Source organism: Petromyzon marinus, chromosome 66 (assembly GCF_048934315.1).
Source record: "Petromyzon marinus isolate PM22_M1 ecotype Great Lakes invasive population chromosome 66, UKy_Petmar_22M1.pri1.0, whole genome shotgun sequence".
Classification (NCBI taxonomy): Eukaryota; Metazoa; Chordata; class Hyperoartia; order Petromyzontiformes; family Petromyzontidae; genus Petromyzon; species Petromyzon marinus.
The window spans coordinates 2,563,173-2,583,077 of NC_133732.1; the positions used below are offsets into that span (position 1 = coordinate 2,563,173).

Consider the following 19,905-nt stretch of genomic DNA (forward strand, 5'->3'; position numbering starts at 1 on the left):
GGGTCTCTGTGTGAGTCTATGGGTCTCTATGTGAGTCTATGGGTCTCTGTGTGAGTCTTTGAGTCTCTATGTGAGTCCAAGGGTCTCCGTGTGACTCTATGGGTTGATATTTGACTCTATGCGTTTCTCTGTGAGTCTGTGGGTCTCTGTGTCAGTTTATTGGTCTCTGTATCAGTCTATGGGTCTCTGAGTCGATGGGTCTCTCTGTGAGTCTGTTGGTTTCCATGTGAGTCTATTCGTCTCTGTGCGAGTCTATGGGCCTCTGTATGAGTCTATGCCTCTCTCTGTGAGTTTATGGGCCTCTGTGTGAGTTTATTAGTCTCTGTGTGAGCCGATGGGTCTTTGTGTGAGCCAATGGGTTTCTGTGTGAGTCTTTGGGTCTTTGTGTGAGTCCACGGATCTCTGTGTGAGTCCATGGGCCTTTGTATGAGTCTATAGGTCTCTTTGTGAGTCTATCGGCCTCTGTATGAGTATATGGGTCTCTGTGTGAGTCTATGGGCTGCTGTATGAGTCTATGGGCATCTGTGTAAGTCTATGGGTCTATGTGTGAGTCTATGAGTTTATGTGTGAGTCTATGGGTTTTTGTGTGAGTCTATGGGTCTTTGTGTGAGCCGATGGGTCTCTGTGCGAGTCTATGGGTCTCTGTGAGTCTATGGGTCTTTGTGTGAATCCAGGGGCCTCTGTGTAAGTCTATGGGTCTCTGTTTGAGTCTATGGGCCTCTGTGTGAGTATATTGGTCTCTGAGTCGAGACTCTGTGAGAGTCTATTGGTCTCTGTTTGAGTCTATGGGTCTCTGTGTGAGCGGATGGGTCTTTGTGTGAGTATATGGGTTGCTGTGTGAATATATGGGTCTCTGAGTCGATGGGTCTCTGTGTAAGTCGATGGGTCTCTGTGTGAGTCTATGGGTCTCTGTCTGAGCCGATGGGTCTTTGTGTGAGCATATGGGTTTATGTGTGAATTTATGGGTTTCTATGTGAGTCTATGGGTCGCTGTGTGAGTCTATTGGTCTCTGTGTGAGTCTATGGATATCTGTGTGAGTCTAGGGGTCTTTGTGTGATTCTATGGGCCTCTGTGTGAGTCTATGGGTCTCTGAGTCGATGGGTCTCTGTGTGAGTCTATGGGTCTCTGAGGCGATGGGTATCTGTGTGAGTCTATTGGTCTGTGTGTGAGTCTATGGGTCTCTCTGTTAGCTTTTGGGTCTTTGTGTGAGTCTATGGGTCTCTGAGTCGATTGGTCTCTGTGTGAGTCTATGGGTCTCTGAGTCGATGGGTCTTTGTTTGAGTCTATGGGTTTCTTAGTCGATGGGTCTTTGTGTGAGTCTATGGGTCTCTGTGCGAGTCTATGCGTCTCTGTGTGAGTTTGTGGGTCTCCATGTGAGTCTATGGAGCTCTGTGTCAGTTCATGGGTATCTGTGTGATGAGTTTTTGGGTCTCTGTGTGAGTTTATGGGGCTCTGTGTGAGTATTTTGGTCGCTGTTTTAATCTATGGGTCTCTGTGTGAGTCTATGAGTCTCTATGTGAGTCTATGGGTCTCCGTGTGATTCTATGGGTTGATGTTTGACTCTATGCGTTTCTCTGTGAGTCTGCGGGTCTCTGTGTGAGTCCATGGGTCTTTGTCTGAGTCTATGGGTCTCTGTGTGAGTCTGTGGGTCTCTGTCTGAGCCAATGGGTCTTTGTGTGAGCCTGTGGGTTTCTGTGTGAGTCTATAGGTCGCTGAGTCGATGGGTCTCTGTGTGAGTCTATTGGTCTCTGTGTGAGTCTATGGGTCTCTGGGTCGATTGGTCTCTGTGTGAGTCTATGGGTCTCTGAGTCGATGGGTCTCTGTGTGAGTCTATTGGTCTCTGTGTGAGTCTATGGGTCTCTGAGTCGATGGGTCTCTGTGTGAGTCTAGGGGTCTTTGTGTGAGTCTATGGGCCTCAGTGTGAGTCTATGGGACTCTGAGTCGATGGGTCTCTGTGTGAGTCTATGGGTCTCTGAGGCGATGGGTCTCTGTGTGAGTCTATGGGTATCTGAGTCTATGGGTCTCGGTGTGAGTCTATTGGTCTGTGTGTGAGTCTATGGGTCTCTGAGTCGATGGGTGTCTGGGTGAGACTATGGGTCTCTGAGTCGATGGGTCTCTGTGTGAGTCTATGGGTTTCTGATTCGATGTGTCTCTGTGTGAGTCTTTGGGTCTATGTGTGAGTCTATGGTTCTCTGAGGCGATGGGTCTCTGTGTGAGTCTATGGGTCTCTGAGTCGATGGGTCTCGGTGTGAGTCTATTGGTCTGTGTGTGAGTCTATGGGTCTCTGAGCCGATGGGTGTCTGGGTGAGGCTATGGGTCTCTGAGTCGATGGTTCTCTGTGTGAGTCTATGGGTTTCTGAGTCGATGCGTCTCTATGTGAGTCTTTGGGTCTATGTGTGAGTCTAGGAGTCTCCATGTGATTCTATGGGTTGATGATTGACTCGATGCGTTTCTCTGTGAGTCTGCGGGTCTCTGTGTGAGTCCATGGGTCTTTGTGTGAGCCTATGGATCTTTGTGTGAGTCCAGAGGCCTCTGTGTGAGTTTATGGGTCTCGGTGTGAGCCGATGGGTCTTTGTGTAAGCCTATGGGTTGCTGTGTGAGTCTACGGGTCTCTGTGTGAGCCGATGGGTCTCTGTGCGAGTCTATGGATCTTTGTGTGAGTCCAGGGGCCTATGTGTGAGTCTATGGGCCTCTGTGTGCGTATATTGGTCTCTGAGTCGATGAGTCTCTGTGTGAGTCTGTGGGTCTCTGTGTGAGTCCATGGGTCTTTGTCTGAGTCTATGGGTCTCTGTGTGAGCCTATGGGTCTCTGATTCGCTGGGTCTCTTTGTCAGTCTATTGGTCTCTGTATCAGTCTATGGGTCTCTGAGCCGATGGGTCTCTGTGCGAGTCTATGGGTCTCTGTGAGTCTATGGGTCTTTGTGTGAGTCCAGGGGCCTCTGTGTAAGTCTATGGGTCTCTGCTTGAGTCTATGGGCCTCTGTGTGAGTATATTGGTCTCTGAGTCGAGACTCTGTGAGAGTCTATTGGTCTCTGTTTGAGTCTATGGGTCTCTGTGTGAGCGGATGGGTCTTTGTGTGAGTCTATGGGTCGCTGTTTGAATCTATGGGTCTCTGAGTCGATGGGTCTCTGTGTAAGTCGATGGGTCTCCGTGTGAGTCTATGGGTCTCTGTCTGAGCCGATGGGTCTTTGTGTGAGCATATGGGTTTATGTGTGAATTTATGGGTCTCTATGTGAGTCTATGGGTCGCTGTGTGAATCTATTGGTCTCTGTGTGAGTCTATGGATCTCTGTGTAAGTCTAGGGGTCTTTGTGTGAGTCTATGGGCCTCTGTGTGAGTCTATGAGTCTCTGAGTCGATGGGTCTCTGTGTGAGTCTATGGGTCTCTGAGTCGATGGGTCTTTGTGTGAGTCTATGGGTCTCTGTGTGAGTCTATGCGTCTCTGTGTGAGTCTGTGGGTCTCCATGTGAGTCTATGGAGCTCTGTGTCAGTTCATGGGTCTCTGGGTGATGAGTCTTTGGGTCTCTGTGTGAGTTTATGAGGCTCTGTGTGAGTCTTTTGGTCGCTGTTTTAGTCTATGGGTCTCTGTGTGAGTCTATGAGTCTCCATGTGAGTCTATGGGTCTCCGTGTGATTCTATGGGTTGATGTTTGACTCTATGCGTTTCTCTGTGAGTCTGCGGGTCTCTGTGTGAGTCCATGGGTCTTTGTCTGAGTCTATGGGTCTCTGTGTGAGTCTGTGGGTCTCTGTCTGAGCCAATGGGTCTTTGTGTGAGCCTGTGGGTTTCTGTGTGAGTCTATGGGTCGCTGAGTCGATGGGTCTCTGTGTGAGTCTATTGGTCTCTTTTTGAGTCTATGGGTCTCTGAGTCGATGGGTCTCTGTGTGAGTCTAGGGGTCTTTGTGTGAGTCTATGGGCCTCAGTGTGAGTCTATGGGTCTCTGAGTCGATGGGTCTCTGTGTGAGTCTATTGGTCTCTGAGGCGATGGGTCTCTGTGTGAGTCTATGGGTCTCTGATTCTATGGGTCTTGGTGTGAGTCTATTGGTCTGTGTGTGAGTCTATGGGTCTCTGAGTCGATGGGTGTCTGGGTGAGACTATGGGTCTCTAAGTCGATGGGTCTCTGTGTGAGTCTATGGGTTTCTGAGTCGATGTGTCTCTGTGTGAGTCTTTGGGTCTATGTGTGAGTCTATGGGTCTCTGAGGCGATGGGTCTCTGTGTGAGTCTATGGGTCTCTGAGTCGATGGGTCTCGGTGTGAGTCTATTGGTCTGTGTGTTAGTCTATGGGTCTCTGAGTCGATGGGTGTCTGGGTGAGACTATGGGTCTCTGAGTCGATGGGTCTCTGTGTGAGTCTATGGGTTTCTGATTCGATGCGTCTCTGTGTGAGTCTTTGTGTCTATGTGTGAGTCTAGGAGTCTCCATGTGATTCTATGGGTTGATGATTGACTCGATGCGTTTCTCTGTGAGTCTGCGGGTCTCTGTGTGAGTCCATGGGTCTTTGTGTGAGTGTATGGATCTTTGTGTGAGTCCAGAGGCCTCTGTGTGAGTTTATGGGTCTCGGTGTGAGCCGATGGGTCTTTGTGTAAGCTTATGGGTTGCTGTGTGAGTCTACGGGTCTCTGTGTGAGCCGATGGGTCTCTGTGCGAGTCTATGGATCTTTGTGTGAGTCCAGGGGCCTATGTGTGAGTCTATGGGCCTCTGTGTGCGTATATTGGTCTCTGAGTCGATGAGTCTCTGTGTGAGTCTATGAGTCTCTGTGTGAGTCTATGGGTCTCCGTGTGATTCTATGGGTCGCTATTTGAGTCTATGCGTCTCTGTGTGAGTCTATGGAGCTCTGTGTGAGTTTATGGATCTCTGTGTGATGAGTCTATGGGTCTCTGTGTGAGTTTCTGCGGCTCTGTGTGAGTCTTTTGGTCGCTGTTTGAGTCTATGGGTCTCTGTGTGTCTATGGGTCTCTATGTGAGTCTATGGGTCTCTGTGTGAGTCTTTGAGTCTCTATGTGAGTCCAAGGGTCTCCCTGTGACTCTATGGGTTGATGTTTGACTCTATGCGTTTCTCTGTGAGTCTGTGGGTCTCTGTGTGAGTCCATGGGTCTTTGTCTGAGTCTATGGGTCTCTGTGTGAGTCTGTGGGTCTCTGTGTGAGCCAATGGGTCTTTTTATGAGCCTATGCGTTTCTGTGTGAGCCTATGGGTCTCTGATTCGCTGGGTCTCTGTGTCAGTCTATTGGTCTCTGTATCAGTCTATGGGTCTCTGAGTCGATGGGTCTCTGTGTGAGTCTGTTGGCTTCCAAGTGAGTCTATTTGTCTCTGTGCGAGTCTATGGGCCTCTGCATGAGTCTATGCCTCTCTCTGTGAGTTTATGGGCCTCTGTGTGAGTCTATTAGTCTCTGTTATAGCCGATGGGTCTTTGTGTGAGCCTATGGGTTTCTGTGTGAGTATTTGGGTCTTTGTGTGAGTCTATGGGTCGCTGTGTGAATCTATTGGTCTCTGTGTGAGTCTATGGATCTCTGTGTAAGTCTAGGGGTCTTTGTGTGAGTCTATGGGCCTCTGTGTGAGTCTATGAGTCTCTGAGTCGATGGGTCTCTGTGTGAGTCTATGGGTCTCTGAGGCGATGGGTATCTGTGTGAGTCTATTGGTCTGTGTGAGTCTATGGGTCTCTCTGTTAGCTGATGGGTCTTTGTGTGAGTCTATGGGTCTCTGAGTCGATGGGTCTCTGTGTGAGTCTATGGGTCTCTGAGTCGATGGGTCTTTGTGTGAGTCTATGGGTCTCTGTGTGAGTCTATGCGTCTCTGTGTGAGTCTGTGGGTCTCCATGTGAGTCTATGGAGCTCTGTGTCAGTTCATGGGTCTCTGGGTGATGAGTCTTTGGGTCTCTGTGTGAGTTTATGAGGCTCTGTGTGAGTCTTTTGGTCGCTGTTTTAGTCTATGGGTCTCTGTGTGAGTCTATGAGTCTCTATGTGAGTCTATGGGTCTCGGTGTGATTCTATGGGTTGATGTTTGACTCCATGCGTTTCTCTGTGAGTCTGCGGGTCTCTGTGTGAGTCCATGGGTCTTTGTCTGAGTCTATGGATCTCTGTGTGAGTCTGTGGGTCTCTGTCTGAGCCAATGGGTCTTTGTGTGAGCCTGTGGGTTTCTGTGTGAGTCTATGGGTCGCTGAGTCGATGGGTCTCTGTGTGAGTCTATTGGTCTCTTTTTGAGTCTATGGGTCTCTTGAGTCGATGGGTCTCTGTGTGAGTCTAGGGGTCTTTGTGTGAGTCTATGGGCCTCAGTGTGAGTCTATGGGTCTCTGAGTCGATGGGTCTCTGTGTGAGTCTATTGGTCTCTGAGGCGATGGGTCTCTGTGTGAGTCTATGGGTCTCTGATTCTATGGGTCTTGGTGTGAGTCTATTGGTCTGTGTGTGAGTCTATGGGTCTCTGAGTCGATGGGTGTCTGGGTGAGACTATGGGTCTCTGAGTCGATGGGTCTCTGTGTGAGTCTATGGGTTTCTGAGTCGATGTGTCTCTGTGTGAGTCTTTGGGTCTATGTGTGAGTCTATGGGTCTCTGAGGCGATGGGTCTCTGTGTGAGTCTATGGGTCTCTGAGTCGATGGGTCTCGGTGTGAGTCTATTGGTCTGTGTGTTAGTCTATGGGTCTCTGAGTCGATGGGTGTCTGGGTGAGACTATGGGTCTCTGAGTCGATGGGTCTCTGTGTGAGTCTATGGGTTTCTGATTCGATGCGTCTCTGTGTGAGTCTTTGTGTCTATGTGTGAGTCTAGGAGTCTCCATGTGATTCTATGGGTTGATGATTGACTCGATGCGTTTCTCTGTGAGTCTGCGGGTCTCTGTGTGAGTCCATGGGTCTTTGTGTGAGTCTATGGATCTTTGTGTGAGTCCAGAGGCCTCTGTGTGAGTTTATGGGTCTCGGTGTGAGCCGATGGGTCTTTGTGTAAGCTTATGGGTTGCTGTGTGAGTCTACGGGTCTCTGTGTGAGCCGATGGGTCTCTGTGCGAGTCTATGGATCTTTGTGTGAGTCCAGGGGCCTATGTGTGAGTCTATGGGCCTCTGTGTGCGTATATTGGTCTCTGAGTCGATGAGTCTCTGTGTGAGTCTATGAGTCTCTGTGTGAGTCTATGGGTCTCCGTGTGATTCTATGGGTCGCTATTTGAGTCTATGCGTCTCTGTGTGAGTCTATGGAGCTCTGTGTGAGTTTATGGATCTCTGTGTGATGAGTCTATGGGTCTCTGTGTGAGTTTCTGCGGCTCTGTGTGAGTCTTTTGGTCGCTGTTTGAGTCTATGGGTCTCTGTGTGTCTATGGGTCTCTATGTGAGTCTATGGGTCTCTGTGTGAGTCTTTGAGTCTCTATGTGAGTCCAAGGGTCTCCCTGTGACTCTATGGGTTGATGTTTGACTCTATGCGTTTCTCTGTGAGTCTGTGGGTCTCTGTGTGAGTCCATGGGTCTTTGTCTGAGTCTATGGGTCTCTGTGTGAGTCTGTGGGTCTCTGTGTGAGCCAATGGGTCTTTTTATGAGCCTATGCGTTTCTGTGTGAGCCTATGGGTCTCTGATTCGCTGGGTCTCTGTGTCAGTCTATTGGTCTCTGTATCAGTCTATGGGTCTCTGAGTCGATGGGTCTCTGTGTGAGTCTGTTGGCTTCCAAGTGAGTCTATTTGTCTCTGTGCGAGTCTATGGGCCTCTGTATGAGTCTATGACTCTCTCTGTGAGTTTATGGGCCTCTGTGTGAGTCTATTAGTCTCTGTGTGAGCCGATGGGTCTTTGTGTGAGCCTATGGGTTTCTGTGTGAGTCTTTGGGTCTTTGTGTGAGTCCACGGATCTCTGTGTGAGTCTATGGGCCTTTGTATGAGTCTATATGTCTCTGTGTGAGTCTATCGGCCTCTGTATGAGTATATGGGTCTCTGTGTGAGTCTATGGGCCGCTGTATGAGTCTATGGGCCTCTGTGTAAGTCTATGGGTCTATGTGTAAGTCTATGAGTTTCTGTGTGAGTCTATGGGTCTTTGTGTGAGTCTATGGGTCTTTGTATGAGCCGATGGGTCTCTATGCGAGTCTATGGGTCTCTGTGAGTCTATGGGTCTTTGTGTGAGTCCAGGGGCCTCTGTTTAAGTCTATGGCTCTCGGTGTGAGTTTATAGGTCTCTGTGTAAGCCGATGTGTCTTTGTAAGCCTATGGGTTTCTGTGTGAGTCTATGGGTCTCTGTGTGATTCTATGGGTCTCTGTGTGAGCCGATGGGTCTTTGTGTGATCATTTGGTGTATGCGTGAGTTTATGGGTCTCTGTGTGAGTCTATGGGTCTCTGAGAGTCTATGGGTCTCTGTGCAACTCTATGGGTCTCTGTGAGTCTATGGGTCTTTGTGTGAGTCCAGGGATCTCTGTGTGAGTCTATGGGTCTCTGTTTGAGTCTATGGGCCTCTGTTTGAGTATATTGGTCTCTGAGTCGATGAGACCCTGTGTGAGTATATGGGTCGCTGTGTGAGTCTATGGGTCTCTGAGTCGATGGGTCTCTGTGTAAGTCGATGGGTATCTGTGTGAGTCTATGGGTCTCTGTGTGAGCCGTTGGATCTTTGTGTGAGCATATGGGTTTATGTGTGAGTTTATGGGTCTTTATGTGAGTCTTTGGGTCTCTGTGTGAGTCTATTGGTCTCTGTGTGAGTCTATGGGTCTCTGTGTGAGTCTAGGGGTCTTTGTGTGAGTCTATGGGCCTCTGTGTGAGTCTATGGGTCTCTGAGTCGTCGGATCTCTGTGTGAGTCTATGGGTCTCTGAGGCGATGGGTATCTGTGTGAGTCTATTGGTCTGTGTGTGAGTCTATGGGTCTCTCTGATAGCTGATGGGTCTTTTGTGAGTCTATGGGCCTCTGTGTGAGTCTGTGGGTCTCTGTGTAAGTCTATTGGTCTCTGTGTGAGTCTGTGGGTCTCTGTGTGAGTCTGTGGGTCTCTGTGTGAGTCTGTGGGTCTCTCTCTCAGTCTATGGGTCTCTGTTTGAGTCTGTTGTTCTCTGTGTGAGTCTATGGGTCTTTGTGTGAGTCTAGGGGTCTTTGTGTGAGTCTATGGGCCTCTGTTTGAGTCTATGGGTCTCTGTGTTAGTCTATTGGGCTCTGTGTGAGACCCATAGTCTCACACAGAGGCCCATACTTTATCATCCTTCCCCTACACCTCCGATGAGCACGGTCGGTTATTTACAGTGCAAAAGAACTTCACTTGTACAACAATGGCCGCTACTGGGAGACTAATGCAGATAGACTTCTGCCACTCGCTAACAGCACTTGCCCCAACCATCTGTGAAGGCTATATGGGGTTATTTGTCTTTCATGGTGGCAGCCCCGTGTTATCACTCCAGGCTCCCCCAACCCCTCCCAACTCCCCCCTCACACCCACTTCCACCCCCTTCATGCTGTCCTCTGAAGCCCCAAGCGATGGTTCAACACTGCCTTGGCATGCAATGGGGCCGTCCATAAATAACGTCACGCGGTTTTGGACGCTTTTTGACCCCCCAGCCTCGTCACAAAAAAGTCAGACCCCCCCTCATATATGTTGTCTATATTTATTTAAAGTTGCGCATTTTGATGTGACGTCACATTTCTCAAACCCCCCCTCCCTCTCGTTACACATCGTCATTCATGGACGGCCCCAATGAGGTCGTGGTTTCTGCATGAGCCTCCTTCGCGTTTTCCAATTGCCTCCCTAAATTAAAAGACGAAGATCCCCCCCTTCCCCCGTGTATCCTTAACAAGCTGTTGGGGCAAGAGCTACCACGCCCTATGAAGTCTGAAATGATAGGCACGAGGGTGGGTGGTGAGCACTTGAGTCACGTGGTCCTCCATTTCCAACTTAGTCCAGACCTCCCACGTATGACGTCACAGTCAACACGCGCGCGCACAAACAAGAAAGACAAAGATCCCCCGTGTAGCCTGTAACAGACTGCCGGGGTCAAGTGGCTGTTAGAACGATAAGTAGCAGCGCCTTTGAAGGGCGGCACTGTGGCACACGAGGGGGTGGGTGGCCAGCACAACCGCGCCCACCCGCCATCATCTCCCCAGCGGCGATGGTTTTACGTCCCGCACCAGGTACTCACTTGAGACTGAGTAGACCTCGCGGAGGCTCTGGGCCAGTTTAGATACTCGAAATCACCGATGTTGGCCGTGATTCGAACTTGGGTCGTCGGGTTCGCAGCATGGCGTAGCGCTAACCGCCACACTACCGCTCCCCCACACACTCACGTTGACAGACGCACACAGAGAACACGCGAATTAGTTGGTGTGATCCTGTCCGTTTATTGCATTTCTTGATTTGTAATCAAAACACGCACACGCGCGTGTGTATGATATCTCACCCACGCCGCTACTGCTATCATCATCACCATCAGCCAGGGACTATCCACAGCTGGATGAAGGCCTCTGTAATCAGCCGCCGCCACCTCTTTCCATGCTGTGACACGTGTGAATGCACGTTGAACTTCTTTCGCACCATGCGGAGTCAACCGTGCTAATCGATGGTGCGTGGGAAGGAAACTTTCACAGACACACACACACGTGTGCTTGTGCGCGCACAACAACAACCGCCATTCGCCACTAAGTAGCGGTGACGTCACCACGACGCTTGCGCCAGGCCATGTGCACGTTGAGGCCACGTGAAGTTTCGAACGAAAACTGGCAGGAGGTTATGGGGCAGACCCAGCAGGTGCCATGGGTCCACTGAGTGAGATGACTTGCCGATGCACCGCCTGTGCCCTCGTCTGTGCGAACTTCTTGCGTTTTAGCCACCCGGCGCTCCGCGTGTTTTGTACGAGTCGCTACACCGCCCTTCGTTGTTGCTGGAGAGAGACTGCTGGTACAGCCATCAACAAGTCCACTCAGCTCCGCATCCTCTTGGACAACATCACTCCATCTCTTCTCTACCCGTGCCGCGCACGTTTAGCTCCCTCTATCCGGCCGAACAAAAGCTGTTTAGGCATTCGGTGGCTGGGCATGCGGGCTACATGACCCAGCCATCGCAGCCTTGCATGCCAGAAGAGCTCACTGATGAGTTTTTGCAGCTCCTCACACAATCCAGCCTGGTTAAACCCAGGATGGATCATAGGCAGGCCTGCCTAAATGTTTCTCACCGGGGAAGATGTTCCATTAGGGGGGTCCACGTTTTCCAGCGAAAAGAAGGGAGGGCATGACTGTGGCCGAGACGTCCCGAAGCTTTGTGTGGAGCAACAGACCAGGTATCTTCCAACAAGCATTACGTAACCGACGAAATGATAATGCCGCTGGACCTGAAGCTTCGTGTGGGCAGCAGACCAGGTAGCTTCCACGCAACATTGCACAGACGATGAAAAGATAATGCTGCTCGACTGATTCAGAGTGAGACATCTGTTGTCATTCCGAAGCTGTTCATGTGCACACTGCCGAGGTATGGGAAACTCTCCACTCTCTCCACAACCGCCCCATCACCAATTGCGAGTTGTGGGGATGGATTGTCCAATGGCACAAAATACCCCAGCAGGTGCCTAGTTTTGGTGGGGCCGACAGTAAGGCCCTACCTCTTCGTGGCATGCTCCAGGTTCAGCAGCAGCGCCTCCAACTCCTCCTCTGAGTGAGCAGAAATCAGCAGATCATTGGCAAACTTAACATGGTTGACCAATAGGCAGCCATCCCTTGACCTCACCTGGGCATCGATCAGCCTCCCATTGTATCTGTACCAGATAGAAATTATTCCGGTATGGTCATCATTGGCATCACGAACTACGTGGTATAAATAGATGTTAAATAATGTGGGAGCCAGAGAACATCCCTGTCGTACCCCAAGGTGAACAGCGAAAAGCTCCTACTCCTGGCCACGTAGTTTTACCAGGACCTGCCCACAATCATGAAGGCCCTTAATAATTGTGAGCAGAGAGTCACGTACTCCAAAAGCATGAAAAACAACCCAGAGTCCAGGCCTACTGATGGTATCATAGGCCTTGACCAGGTTAATTAAGGAGAGATGTAAATCTTGTTGTAATTCGCTACACCTCTGTTGTAAAAAAACGGACAAAATATGGCATTTTTGCAGGACCGCTTTTTCCTGAAACAACATTGGGGCTACACAAGCCTCACCTCAGCATGCCCGGCTATGTGATTGTGATTAATCCTTGCCAGGAACTTTCCCGCAACACGGAGGAGAGAGATGCCCCTGTAGGGCATCCTTCCAATCCTACAGAACCGGTATGGTGGTCCAGACCGTTATTATGATGTCATGTAGGTCAGTTTGCGCACACACGCCACCCTCCCTCAGCATTTCGCTTGGGAGATCATCTGTTTGGTGCTTTTCCTGTTCTCAGATTTTGGATCACCTTCTGTACTTCCTCAACAGATAACACCTAAGCCGGCCACTCACAGGGCATGACCTCTTATTCCAATATACAGTATGAGGCACGACAGCCTAAGCAGGGTCATCCATATTTTTCCCCATGATGTTTTAAACGCTAAGGGATTTCCCCTCTCATAAGACCTCACAGAAATGCTCAGTAAATCTACAAACCTGTTCCTGGGGGTCGTAGATCATATCACCTTTTTTCCCTGTTGTATATATTGTGATAAAAAAAATTCTCAACAAAAACATAGGTAAATAATAAAATAAAAATGTTATATTGGTTCTCTTGTTGTGATAATATCAATGATTCTCGCTTCAACATGTACACTTCTCGCTTTAACGTTAATGGTTCTCGCTTTAACAATTACCTGTGCAATTGTGTCAGGTCTCGGGATTCAGATCTCACCGCAGGATACAGTTCGTTATTACGACAATGATGCACGAGTTTAGGAAAGAAGCACACAGAAACCTGTTTTTGATCTAAGCAACTTTAATGTCAACTTCCCCTAACATCCAAAAAGAATTATCATCAAAACACCAACAACATTGTCCATGCAAATGTAGTGTAGCAGAGCCAACTGGCGACCAGGAGTAGCAATTTCGGGAGTAGCCACCCAAGGGTCAAGAGTCAAGGAAGGGATAAGAACTGGGCCAAAGGTCATGGAAGGAATCCATCTTTGAGCTCCCAGAACCAGCTAAAAGGTTCGAGAAGGGGGGCGTGGCCAGGGCGGGGCCAGATCCCGCTGGAAGAATAAAAGGGGGCGAGAGAGGGAGTTCGGGGCTGTCCGTGGGAATCAGGGTCGTCTCGCCGTGAAAGTCGTCCTCGTCGTCGCCATCGCTGCAGTCGTCTTTGTCATCGCCTGACGCCGCCACTGCTGGATAGTCAGCCAGCTATGGAGTCAGTTAGCGTCGTCGAGCTCGGCGGTCACCATTACGTGATGTGCTCAGTGAGTCGTGTAGTGTGAGTACGAGAAATATAAATTAAGAAGGTGCCTCTACAGTTAGTGTCTCCAGAGTCCTGCATTACACGAGTATACATACTCATCAATCCATACTAGGTGATCATAAAAGCATCAATGGCCACATCTCACGATCACTTTGTTAAGAAAGAACAATAATCTAGTGTCTAATGGCAACGTGACAATACAAGATTCGTTTGTTGTGGTGTTTGAGGCATGCAACTGAGATTCTTCTAAGCACCCAACCTGTACAAGGTACCGTTATCAATAGTGAGTGAGAGTAAGGTTAATATTCCTCCTTCTGCTTCTTTCTTCTTTGTTCGTTCTGAAGTTATAGTTCAAATCGGAGCAATCTTATTCTCGGCACTGAACAAGATCCGTTTAGGCAAGACTCTCAAGAAATCACTCTTAACATTGACGGAAAAAATATCTACATCTGATGGGGTACATGTTGATAACATGACAGCCTCTTAAGCCGCCTCAATGTATCAACAAAGATTCGTTTATGAAGCCATCCACTATACCGACACAGACACAGCTTCAATCGTGAAGATGGGTGTAAACTGAGCAATCGTTGGAAGGACATTATCAACCAGTTTAAGTAATAACTGGCTGTGATGTCCCCATTCTACCACCTTCCAATGTTAGTTGTTATTTTCGGCTCTCTGATTTTACATTAACAGGTTAAATTTCCCACACTAACACAGCCACCTCGCACGCCGAGCTCGTTGTTGCTGCTCTGCGATAATCCATTAACATTCTAATATCTCACATGAACAAAGCCACCTCCGCTGCCCTCATCGTGGAGGCCACTGTCCGATCACATTAACATAACTAGTCCTGCCCACTTCGTTTATGACCCTGGGGCTGCACCAATTCTAAACCGTTAAAACAGTCGGCCTCAGCAGTTTTCACCATCTTTTTTCCTCCTGATGACGAATGCTTGTGTTGTGATGGAAACGTTGTAGTTTTTTCTTTGAACCTATCTACGTGACTTTAACGAAAGACCCAAAGAATATGAATTCCTGCAGTTACGAAAACTTTAAGTCAATCTCAAACAAAAGTTTCGTCCCATCTGTCCAACAGATAGAGAGCAATTAATCCGGTACACACCTTCTGTTGATAACTTCGACAGCTCCTCTTTAGTACAAGAATCTAGTTTTTGTATGTTTCACCATCGTGATCATCATCAGCGCATGTGAGCTCATTGTGAGTGAGTGAGCAAGTGGAGTGGAGTTTTATTTATTCTCCCCCTTGTTCTGTGCCGGGATTTCCTCGGACTCTCCGGTCTTATTTTTTCTCCTCCTGTAGCTAAAACGAAACAGGCAAAGTGTGAATCTGGAATTGACCAACAACATCTCAGTTTAACATGCAGTAAGCTTTGGTGACCAATATTATCCATGATATAGTTTTTTTGGATTAGATCGCCTAAATATGAACCGCTGAATACCACCCGATTCAGACAATTACTAAGCTTTGTCACGTAAACAAAAGATGCGAAATCGTTACTCGTGCAGAACAGCGGTGTGTTGTAGAGCAAACCCACTACATGCGTCAGGGTTGGTGCGAACAGTCCTCGCGGTGGTCTCCATCTGTTTAAGTCATCGCGGTGTTCCGTCATTGTCAACACGCGGGGTCGCTGTGTTAAGTCGGTGAACTGCAGGGTTCTGTAGACGCGTGCTATTACTGTCGCTGAGAGTTTGAAGAGTTGGTTGTACTTGGTTGTCAAGAAATAATTATCCACCACAGTTGGTTCACGTCCTTGTGCATAACGAACCAAGGCATAGTCACTACATTTCAAATCTTGTTAAAATTCTCAGTATTCCAGATTGAGTTATTGTCCTTTCTGTTGCCGTCAAAGCGCGTTTAAAAATCTGTATTGGTGTCCGATAAAAAAATATTGAGAGAATTGCTCGCGGGAGAAAATGGATCCGAACTCCTCTCTCTCCCATGTTCGAAATGAGCAACCCTCACAGCTATCAGCTGGAATTGAAATATTTCCTCCTTCTCTGCCGATGCCGGATGGGAAAATTGTTGAGGTTTCAGGACTTTTTCAGTTGGAGCAAGCTGCTATGTCTCTCTGCGTTGTCTAACCGATTCATATTCGCCCAGACACCCTGGCTGACATGGAGAGAGGTGGTTGAGAAAAAGTGCCGATGCTATTTTTCCTCTGGTGAGAAAATCTCATATCCGAAAATTAGCAGTCATTACCACAGCTTTGGGCAAGCCGAGCATATTTGCAGATTTTTGCTGAGCATTTTTCTAAGATGTTGCCCAAAAGCTTTGTTTATCACGGGGGGGGGGGGGTGCATGCGCATGCGTGTTAATGTGTTCCCAATCTGTTTTCCCAGACACGCCGATGGAAATTTTTTTTTGATTCACTCGGAGTACAGCAAATAGCCGCTGAACACCGCGTCTCTGTGCAGGTTGATGAAAAAACTAATGTGTGGAGCCTCCAACTCCAGCCACACCTCATCCCCGGCTTTGAGACTCAGCACGACGCTGCCACTTATTGTGTCGTAGTTTATACCGCACATCTTAGAGATGACCACGCCGTTTTTCATGATCATAACCACGAGGTGCTTTTCACCGGGGTGCACGTACAGTGCGAAATAGTAGACGCCTGGGTGGGTGCAGGTGAATTTCCCCGTGCCGGGGTTGTAGTGGCCCTGCGGGTTGGTGATGATGACGTTGAACGTCACGGGGGAGCCGGCCGCTGGCGTGTAAGCGCCCACCTTCGCGGAGAAGGCCGACCTGGGCCCCACGCTGCTCTTCACCTGCTCGGCTTTCTCGCCTCTTCCGCCAGGTAGACCTAGGCGGACAACACGGTGCAAACGCATGGTGTGTGCGTGTGTGTGTCACCCGGTGTTGCTCGGGTCTTAAGAATATTTCAAAACTACTCTTAAAAATGCAACAGCAGTGCGTACTGACTGTGGTGGTACCTGCTATGATGACAGCAGTGCATACCGTGGTGGTACCTGCTATGATTACAGCAGTGCATATTGTGGTGGTACCTGCTATGATTACAGCATTGCATACTGACTGTGGTGGTATCTGCCATGATTACAGAAGTGGATACCGACTGTGGTGGTACCTGCTATCACTACAGTAGTACATGCTGACTCTATATCAGTATTTATAAACTCACCTGACAGAGTGGCGTGGTGAGGCCTAGTCTCGTGCAGAGCCTCCAGGCTCGCCTAGATTGTCCAGCCAGCCGAGGTGGCACCTTGGCAGTCTGGGGCTGGGCTGGTACCCCTGACCCCCCCCCCCGCCCCCCAGGCACGATGTCCCTGGACGCTCTGCAGTAATATCTACGGCCTATAGCGGTAGCATCTACCGACTGTATAGTAGTAATAACTGCACGCATCGTGGTGGGGGGGGGGGACATGAGAGAGTGGGGAATTTACCTGAGCGTTTAATGTATTTTTTAATAGGATTTTTAACGCGACCCTCACTCCCACTGGAGGCATGTGATTTGGCATGGGCGGCCCTTGCACACCAAAGACACGTGAGTTGCTTTGGTCATGTACGTGTCATAAATAAATGAATAAAAGCGAAGCGCATTAAAATCGCAGTAAATCGCTAATTAAACTCATTGACGGCGCTTGCTGACCGCGGGGCTTACGGCGTGGTACCTGGCTATTTTTTTCTTTTACGTAAATCCCACCGTTGGAGAGCCAAGCACGCGACCACACACAAACCCACACACAATGACTTATATATATAGAAGATAGATATATAGATAGATTTGGCTGAATAAATGTCCACGTGATGATAAGCCCACTTCATCGAGCTATCACTGCGTGTGGCCAGGTCGCTTCTGCACAAGATTCACATAGCTCAGTGAGCCCTACTTGGTTACAAAATAAATATATAGAATCAGCTGCTAGGTGCACACGAGTCAGTGTAACAGTCCCACCTGGGTCCCCAGCCAAGCCTCGAGCCCCGACGTCTCCCTTGGCTCCGGGTGGTCCGGTAGCGCCTGTGAGAAGAACAAAGCATGGCTCGTCCACTCCTCAAGCCACTCTCAATTCACACCACTCGCCTCCACGCACTCTCCTGTCTCTCCCCTCTCATCTCACTCTACTCCACATGAGACACTCTTCTACGAGAATGAGCGAGTGAACGATGGAGGGCATGACATAGCGAGTGAACGTTTGAGTGAGTGAACGACTGAGTGAATGAGTCAGTGAGTGAACGATTGAGTGAGTGAATGAGTGAGTGAGTGAACGAGTGAGCGAGCGAGTGATCGTGTCGCACCACGAGCGCACCATGGGGGGTCTCTGGGACCCGACCCCTCACCGTCTCTGCCGTCCCTCCCAGGGGCCCCAGGGGTCCCGTGCTCCCCCGGGGCTCCGGGCTGCCCGGGGATCCCGTTGATGCCCGCGCAGATTGTCCTCTCCTGCTGGGCTCCCACCACCACCACCAGCAGCAGTAGCAACAGCGGCAGGGCCGAGATGGACATCTGGGGACAGCAGTGGCGAGATGTTAACTAGCTCGCCTGGTATACCGGATGGATTTAAACTACGAACTATCATTTTATTTTGCCAGGTAATTTACGAATGAGCTGCGACATAGTAGCTTTTTTTCACAAGCGCCATGCCCATCACAAATGGTAGTTCAATGATGTAGGCTTATCATCATGTGGAATAATAGGGGTTTTCCCCTTTTTTCTGGCAACAAAACTGAAACCTTTTTTAAGAGGAATCACGTGTGCATTAACCACGATACTTGTGGTCAAAATCCGAACAAAACACACACTCTGATAACATATGCATTGTCCTTGAAACTGATTGGTCCACACCAGAGACGGAGGTCTAATGATAATCATGTGGAAATTTTTAGCATAACTCTAACAACGTGGTGATGTTGATTCTATTTGTGAATGAGGAAAAACAGAGGACCCGAAGAAAAATCCACGCGACCACAGAAAAACACGAAATATACAGCAGACATCAGGGTCGGGCTCGAACCGGCGACTTCTTTTAAATAATGGCAGCAAGTTAACATCTTCACGGGGAGAGAGAGAAATACAAATTCCAAATATATAGCAACAGGCATTGTCAGGGTATGGATCGAACCCACGACTTCCTGTATACCAGGCGAGGTAATTAACATCTCCACGGGGAGAGACGGAGAGAGATTGACGCAAACTCCAAATAAGGAGCAGCAGGCATCGTCAGGGATCCGGGGATCGAACCTGAGGAGGAAGAATCAGAGACAAGCGGGGAGACAGCAGCCAGAATCAGAATGTTGTATTGCCGCTGCAGGAGGAATCTGATGAGCTATGAAGCTCTTTGCTCGTCACAGATGCTCCGGTAAGGAGGCCACGAGGTCAGAACGTTTCAACAACAAACCACACGATGCACACAGGATAGGAGGGCAAAGTATAGGAAAGGTAAACAAATAACGTAAAACAATATAAACAAAAACATCTAAACTAGTTGTTATCTTTCCAGGTAAAACCCCAACTCAGCTATTAGAAGAGACCTCTCCATCACAAATAATGGCAGTTCGACAAAGTGGCCTATCATCGTCGTCGTGAACAGCACGTGAACATTTATAGCAGCAGCCAAACATAGCGACACATGGAGATGGAGAGAGAAGCTTGGAGACTCATGTGTTTTTGCGTGTGTTAATGAGTCTGCGTGAGTCTATGGGTTTCTGTGGGATCTATGGGTCTCTGTGTGAGTCTATGGATCTCTGTACGTCTGTGGGTCTCTGTGTGAGTCTACAGGTCTCTGTGTGAATCTACGCGACTCCGTGTGAGTCTATGGATTTATTTTTGTGTCTATGGGTCTCTCTGTGATGAGTATATGGGTCGATGTCTGTTGAGTCTATAGGTTTGTGTGCGAGTCTATGGGTCGCCGTGTGATTAGTCCATGGGTCTCTGTCTGATGAGTCTATAGGTTTCTGTGTGAGTCTATGGGTCTCTGTCGGAGCCTATGGATATCTGTGTAAGTCTACTCGTCTATGTGTGAGTCTGTGGATCTACGTGTGATTCTACAAGTTTCTGTGTGTATGTTTACGGTTCTCTGTGTGAGTCTATGGGTCTCTGTGTGAGGAGTTTATGGGCTGAGTGAGTGTATGGGTCTCTGTCTGAGTCTATGGATCTATGTTTGAGTCAATGGGTCTATGTTAAGTCTACAGGTCTCTGTGTGAGTCTGTGAGTCTAAATGTGAGGGCTTTATGGCATTTGAGTGAGTCTGCGGGTATATGCCTGAGTCTATTCATCTTTATATGAGCCTACGGGTCTCTGTGTGAGGCTTTGAATCTTTGTGTGAGTCAATGGGTCTGTGTGAGTCTACGGGTCCCTGTGTGAGTCTATGGATCTCTGTGTGAGTCTTTGTACGTACGGTATGTTGAATTTTCTTTCACACCAGCGTACGTAGCAGCTGAGCGTTCTGCTAATCGGAGGTTGTGAGACAGTTGTGCGTCGTTGCTCTGCGTTGGTCACCAAGTCACTGTAATCCTCTCCCCCATCTCCTCTTTTAAACATTACTCTGGTCACGTGGTCCTCCATTTCTCACTTGGTCCAGACCTCCCACGTATGACGTCACAGTCAACACGCGCGCGCACAAACAAGAAAGACAAAGATCCCCCGTGTAGCCTGTAACAGACTGCCG

General features: G+C 48.9%; 1 protein-coding gene across 3 annotated transcripts in view; it reads right to left on the reverse strand.

Moving 5' to 3' along the window:
* Nucleotides 1-19,905, reverse strand: part of LOC116956608 (complement C1q tumor necrosis factor-related protein 5-like) — a 137,335-nt gene extending 117,430 nt beyond the window's left edge. The window contains exons 1-4 of one of the 3 annotated variants that reach the window (XM_032978321.2): nucleotides 19,636-19,765; nucleotides 17,582-17,744; nucleotides 17,199-17,261; nucleotides 12,790-16,088 (exon numbers count right to left, since the gene is read on the reverse strand). In XM_032978321.2, coding sequence (XP_032834212.1) covers nucleotides 15,655-16,088; nucleotides 17,199-17,261; nucleotides 17,582-17,744 — 660 coding nt within the window. In that variant the 5' untranslated portion in view covers nucleotides 19,636-19,765 and the 3' untranslated portion in view covers nucleotides 12,790-15,654. Of the gene's footprint in view, nucleotides 1-12,789; nucleotides 16,089-17,198; nucleotides 17,262-17,581; nucleotides 17,745-19,635 lie in introns of those variants that run through there. The other 2 variants (XM_076054398.1, XM_076054397.1) reach the window with 2 other exon arrangements.